Genomic DNA, 7,046 nt, shown 5'->3' with positions numbered 1-7,046 from the left:
TTAGCTTAGGGGTTTTAGGAGTCAGTACAGGCTGTTCCACCACAGTCTGTACATATACTTTACAGCTCACTCGCACCTACACACGCTTCACAATGTATGCGCCTCGATGCCATGCACACAGAGACGTTCCCATTCTGTGCATTGTTTCTGATACTGCCCTCAGTCTGGGCGAACAGGACACGGTGTCCTCATCCAGCAGGGCAGGTGCAGAGCTGCCTTAGAACACAGATTAAACATCAGCGTGGGACACAAAGGGCGCAGCAGTGTGGGGTGTTGTAATGTCTGTATTCTGTAATGTTCTTTAATGCAGTTGCAACAGTTCCCTATTGTGTAACAGAATATATTGTTTGCCTTCCGGACATATTGCAACATATAGACTTTAAACAGTGCAAGATTTATTAATCATTATACTGTATTTTTTTTTTTTTTCAACCAGAAAAATATTGAATAGCTCTAAATTGTACCTAATTATACCTCCTGGAGTTTAAAGCCATGAGATAATATATCTGTCGCCACTTAGGTCATGGCTCTAGCAGTTTCTCGTAAAGAAATCATTAATACATTCTTGAAGTGTCTCTGGCAGAAACATGACAAAAATATTCTAAAGGTAGTTCCAAAAGTAAAATCAGAATCTAGTTATCATGGAGAATAAAAGTAAACGTCGAGAATGAAATCAAAACGTTTGGAATAAAGTGTAAATGTCGAAAAAAAGGTGAAACATCCATAATAACTTCGAGAACTAAGAACCGTTGCAAATAAAGAATAAATGCATCTCCTGGGATTTTATTTAGTCATTTTTATTTTAAGTCAACATTCTTAATAATAAAAAAGTCTTTCTCCTCTCATCCCCCCTTTACCTGACTCTAACACTCCTCCTCCGTAGTAGTACCTGTGTGAATTGTCTCTCGTCACATTGATTTAAAACCCCCGAGCTTCCAGACTCATTCATACCTCCTCTCTTTATCCAAAACAAGATCTTATTTCTCTCCTTTAATCAACATTGACACAAACGCTGTATCCGTAACTTAAGAAATGTGGGAATTTAAGCCGAGTACAACTCTCAGCGCCTCAGACTGCTAAATGTACACAAAGAAGCACACACACGCTCGCACGCAATCCATAGAGAGCAAACAAAGGCAGAGGAGGGGTCCGTGTTTCAGTTGCGGTCACGATACAGCAGAGAGAGGGCACAATGTGTGAAATCTTTAAACCAATGGCTGTTCAGGTTTCTGCCAGCTCCCAAATGTCTGTTTTATAGCTGTCATTTGTCATTTTTACACTCCTAGGCTCCTAGTCACTGACAACAAAGACACGTCGGAAAGAAAGGAAGAGAGATGTGACATTAAAAGCTTGTAATGTGAAATGTGTTTGAAGGATTATACCCCCAGGGAGTAGGTGCAATGTGCTGGTATGAAAAACCTCAGCCTCGGGACAAAGCAAAAAAGAGCGTTCATATTTACTGCCATGGACTTTCTCCTATAGGTTGGGCTCCTTATTCGAAGCAAATGGTTTCTGAGGCCAGCAGCCTTTTAAAAAAACAAACAGCAGCAGGAAATAGGCAAATACTGGCATCTAAACACCCACACACACACACACACACACACACACACACACACACACACACACACACACACACACACACACACACACACACACACACACACACACACACACACACACACACACACTTAAAACAAGCAGGAGGTGTAAAAGGCCGCTGGGTTCGTCTGCATGAACTCAGACGAACCCATTGGAGAAGTACATCAAGAGTGGCTGCTTCTATTGCCTTTATTTCTGCAGCCTGTAGCGAATGGGATGTTGTAAATGTCCTATATTTATACTACGGCTCAAGTGCTTGAAAGGGGGGTTAGTGGGAAATGAAGTCAGGCCTTTTATATCGAAAGGGGAAATCATCATATATAATATATATGATCAGCTAATGTAGGTCATCTAAGTTTGGGCCACGGATACGTAAAGAACCGTCTACAGCTTTAGTCGCAGCTCTGTAAAGCTTCTCCTTTGGCAAAGCCGTGATTTGAGGTAAATGCTAAATATTTTCCTAATTATCAAGCTAGTTCTGCGGATCTGTTGAGCGCTGGGCACGTGTAATAGCAAAACGTGTTAACTTGAGAAATAGGAAAGAGGTCTAGGTAAGGTTACTAAAATGTTACGTTTCGACCAATTAACCGGCAGAGCTAGCATCAACAGCACATCGTTACCTTGGGTTAGCTTCTCTACGCTACGTTGGAGGTCGGTTGCAAAGTTGCATGAAACACAATTCCATTCAACTTGACAGTTATACTGCACAATCAAAACAATGGTGTATAGAACGAGGTCAGCGTGTTCTCAGTCGTATAGGAACATGTTAGGAACAGAGCAGGGCGGGTAAACCGAGGGGAAGCTGCTGATGTTTTTCAATTGCGATGTTCAACGCTCTGTGAGAAAAAAAGAGCTGGCTGCAGTCAGAGCGATAAAACTGCAGCTGTGGTTTCTTTGTGCCTGTGAGAAGGAGAATATAGAGAACAGTATGTACGGGACAGTGCGGAGCTTTCCATCTCTGTATATGCGAGGGAAAAAAAGACATTAGGGAAGGGAGGAGAGGGGGGGGGGCGTTACTTGAGCTCTACTTCCTTCCCAGCGTTTCTTCCCTCTCAGTTTTCATTCATAATTGACTTTCTCTGTGTGGATAGAAACAAATGAACCCCCCCCCTCCTCCTTGCTTGCACGCACACTTGACGTTGTGCGTGAGCCGGGACTCCCTGCTGCCCCCACTGCCCTACTTTCTATCCGCGGAGGAACTAAACCGCCTCCTCATCACTTGTGTGGCAGTTTGAAAGCAGGCCGGAGCTCGTCTGGCATGTGAAGCACCCAGTGTCCTAGATTACACTGTTTATTTACCACGCTATTTAGAAGTAATGTGCTGCTATAAAACTTTAAGGCTTTGCATTTTTCCACCTGGGCTTAACATACAGACGCCAGGCTAATGTTAGTTCATGTCCTTAAATGTAGGACGTTTTGGAAAAGGCACGTGTGATCGGATTACAAACAGGAAAGATTAGGGGCAAAATAAACAAGTGTTCCTTCTGTATTCGGCAAAGTTGAACTGTAGGATGTAGGACAGGTGCAAAACATCTGAATAGTGCACACTCAGGAGTCTGCGACGTATTGAAACATTGGCAAATGTTACTTTGAATCACTATCCATGTACTCAAATACAACTCCGAGGTCCTTTCCTTTTAAATATATGATGCTTTCTGGTCTAAATTACATTGCATTGACATATTGTCCTTATTACTGCGCTAGCTCTATTTTCCCTAAGGTATTCAAAAACGTATGTTAAGCACATGTCAGAGTGCATTGTCAAGGGGCTGCTGGATTGGAGTATTGAATTTATTGTTTGGTCTATAAAGCCAGAAATTGGCGAAACGTGACGTCTTAAATGTCTTGTTTTGTCTGAGAATCAACTAAATCATAAACAGTCCAACCAGCTACTGTACATCATGAAAAGACTGCTGACATACTGATGTGTTAGTAATAATGAAAATCCAATGATGTTCGTAAGAGGAAGCAGATATACAGAATCCTGTTCATGCTGTTGTGTGTGGAGGTGGAATCCTGATTCATTTGAGTTTAAATAAATCACAATTCGCCTCAATAATTGTCTCTAAGTGTGGGCAAGTGTTCATGTATTTATTAGCAGTTTCACGCCGCCCACATGCATTGTATTATGTAAGCTGGTTTAAGGTCAAACTCTCACTGAATGTGTCCTAAAAAGTCCTGTTTGCTGCCATGGATACCAGCACGATGATGTGTTTGCGTTGCTCAGGTACTAAACAAGGTGGGGCTCTGTTACAGGAGTGTGTGTGTGTGTGCGTGTGTGTGTGTGTGTGTGTGTGTGTGTGTGTGTGTGTGTGTGTGTGTGTGTGTGTGTGTGTGTGTGTGTGTGTGGACTCAACAGAGAACACTTTTCTTCTGTTTTGATATAAAACAACAAGACATAAAGCTACACTGACTTTGATTTTCATGACAGCTGTCACTTTTGATTTGCAAACATTAGTCATTTCCTTTGTTTTCATATGATTTCCTATCTTTTTTTCCCCCACCATCCTTATACCTCTCTCCTGCTGTTTAATCCTCCATCTCTTTTGTTGGATTTCTGTTTGGCTGTTTCTGATGTTTATTTCTTTCCACCTGTCAGGAAGCCGGACATCTTGAAGGATTTGGCTCCAGGTGCCCAGCCTCCCTTCCTGTTGTACGGCAGCGAGGTCAAAACGGACACCAACAAGATTGAGGAGTTTCTGGAGGAAAACCTCTGCCCTCCAAAGTAATCACTTCATATATCTGTTTTACAAAATGTTATATTTTGCTCTTTTCAGACCAGTTTTTCAGCCTCTCCAAAATATACATTTCCCGTTGTTCTCTGTTTTATATCCTATCGAACTGAATTTATTTGGGTTTTAACAAGACATTAAAGACTTCACTTTGAGAAACTCTGATAAACATGTTATACACCAAAACAACTAATCGTTAAATCTAGAAAACATGTTTTAGTTGCAGCCTTATCTCAAAAATATTATCTTGGTCTTAAGGACATTTCCAAGGTTATTTTTCATTATGTTCATATATTTTTTGAACTAAATAATAAAAGCCAAATGTTATTGTTAGTTGCAGCATTCGTATAGCTGGCCTCTTACTTTGACTTCATTTGGTTTTGTGTCATTCTGTTGAAATCTTCTTGTCTCGATTAACATTAAATACACTCACATTACATTTGAGTGAATGTATGTTTGTGATGACTATATTAACCCTCATCAATCTCTCTGTTTAGGTATCCCCGTCTGGCTGCCCGTAACCCAGAGTCCAACACAGCAGGCATGGATGTTTTCTCCAAATTCTCAGCTTACGTCAAGAACTCAAACCCTCAGACCAACGAAAGTAAGTAACTGATACTTCAAAATAAGAGAATAACTTCACTTAACTTTAGTTTGAATTCAAATGTAATCTGGACCTTTTAAAAGACTCGGTTGTTATCCAAGGTATTTTCTGCTGAGCTTCTTCTGTCTTTCTCTGAAGGACAGAAAACCAGCAGGGAGTTAATACCATTACAGTCTGAGCGTTTCTGCCACAGTTGAAACAGGTTGCCAGCTGCTCTCTGTGTTGTGATCTCATTGGAAATGGCAGTGTTGTTCCATTCAAGCCTTTAACAAAAATAAATAAACCCATCTCTGTTAAAAAGACTTGGATTTGCAGATATCTGAATATGTTCTGTGTGTGCTCAGACTTGGAGAAAGGCCTGCTGAAGGCTCTGAAGAAGCTGGACGACTACCTCGGCTCCCCGCTTCCTGATGAAATTGACGAGAATAGCGTCGATGAGCTCACTTCCTCGTCCCGCCCCTTCCTGGACGGCCAGCAGCTTACTCTGTCTGACTGCAACTTGCTGCCTAAGCTCCACATCATGAAGGTAATCTCCTGCTCTAAGCTGTGCAGCGCGGGGGCCTGGGAAGACTAGATTATTATGTTGTTTTTGCGCTTAAACTGAAGACTTGGGTCCACCATGTTTTGTTGACTGTGTCTTTTATTCTCTCTCCAGGTGGTGTGTTTAAAATACCGAAGCTTCAACATCCCCCAGTCCCTGACAAACCTCTGGAGGTACCTGAACGCAGCGTACATCAGGGAGGAGTTTGCCTCCACCTGCCCAATCGACGACGAGATCCACATCGCCTACTCCTCTGTAGCTAAAGCTCTCAAGTAGGAGGGTAACCCTAACCAGGAGGCACAAGTCATACAACACATACATAGATTACATAGAATACACAAGCACAAAAACACACACTTACCCACTTGCACACACGCTCTGAAGCAACCTGGTCGATCTATTTCTCAAGAGGCTTTTATTGCGTCTGTTTGTTCACTTTTTTACAGCTTTAAAATATACTAAATAGTTACATGGGGACTTTTTTAAATCCTTGAACATTTGTGAATTTTAAGAAGAAAAAAAAAATCTAAAACACTTTTGAGAATAGACATAAATAGACAGGAGCTATTGACACCATATATTTTGCGTAGAAAAAACGTCCTTTGTTATTTATTTACTCAACATTAGTAAATAAGCCAATTTCTTTCTTCAATTGTTGGGTCCTTGAATGTTAGTGAACTGGGACAGTTGTATTGATTGGGAACCCTGTTGATATCACCTTTGTATAATGTTAGTCAATATAGCTGGTAAATTATTGTCAAACTATACTGTTAGTTTTACTTCAGAGGCGTTTGTTCCTGATGTCTTCCTGCTCTTTGTTTGCCACGTGTATCAGTTTACACCATGAGGTAAACAAGGAAGCGCTGGAGGCAGATAAGCTGAGGTTAAAACAAACACAAGCACAAAAAAAGCACTGTGGCAGAATGTATTTACATTTCCTTCACAGTAACTTTGTTTAGGATTTTAACGATTGATCATGCTGCTTGCAGGTCACACACACACACGCACGCACGCACGCACACACACACACACACACACACACACACACACACACACACACACACTTAAAACTACAGCCTGTCTTGTGTCCAGTTTCACCATCAGTAGATACACACTGTAAAGTTGTTTCTCGTTCCCTTACTGATGATGTTTTTTTTTACAGTATTTCTTTGTATATTTTTTAGCAGACACAAAGCTGCCTACCATATCAAATTGCCAGCCTCAAACAAAATGCTTCAACTCTTCTTTCCAGTCTTAGTATTAAGGAAGTGGTTTTCTTTTTTTAGGTCAAAATGTGTACCAGCGCCAATTTCTCTTTTGGGGTTTGCCTTTATTTTAGATTATTAAGAATGGATGTATTCATTCATTCCTGAGGGAACAAGGCCTTTTATACTTGACGATTACTACTGTATTTTTTAAATCTACAGTTTCTTATTCTTCACTTCAGAGAGGAAGTGGGGTGCTTTTCCTAAGCGGCATGCAGACCGGGTCTCGCTTTAGGGAGGCAGAGCTGAGAACAGTTACACAGGAAACTCTTTCTATAGACCCGGGCTTCCCCTTCCCCTTCCCC

General features: G+C 41.3%; 1 protein-coding gene across 1 annotated transcript in view; it reads left to right on the top strand.

Moving 5' to 3' along the window:
• Positions 1-6,015, top strand: part of clic1 (chloride intracellular channel 1) — an 8,416-nt gene extending 2,401 nt beyond the window's left edge. Inside the window, exons 4-7 of the mRNA XM_010780782.1 lie at positions 4,199-4,324; positions 4,829-4,935; positions 5,280-5,461; positions 5,591-6,015. Of these exons, the coding sequence (XP_010779084.1) occupies positions 4,199-4,324; positions 4,829-4,935; positions 5,280-5,461; positions 5,591-5,752 (577 nt within the window). The 3' untranslated portion in view covers positions 5,753-6,015. The remainder of the gene's footprint in view (positions 1-4,198; positions 4,325-4,828; positions 4,936-5,279; positions 5,462-5,590) is intronic.
• Positions 6,016-7,046: the final 1,031 nt, after the last annotated feature.

Source organism: Notothenia coriiceps, unplaced genomic scaffold, assembly GCF_000735185.1.
Source record: "Notothenia coriiceps isolate Sejong01 unplaced genomic scaffold, NC01 NC01_scaffold00022154, whole genome shotgun sequence".
Classification (NCBI taxonomy): domain Eukaryota; kingdom Metazoa; phylum Chordata; class Actinopteri; order Perciformes; family Nototheniidae; genus Notothenia; species Notothenia coriiceps.
The sequence above is the reverse complement of the archived record's forward strand: the minus strand, read 5'-3'. Positions and strand labels throughout refer to the sequence as shown.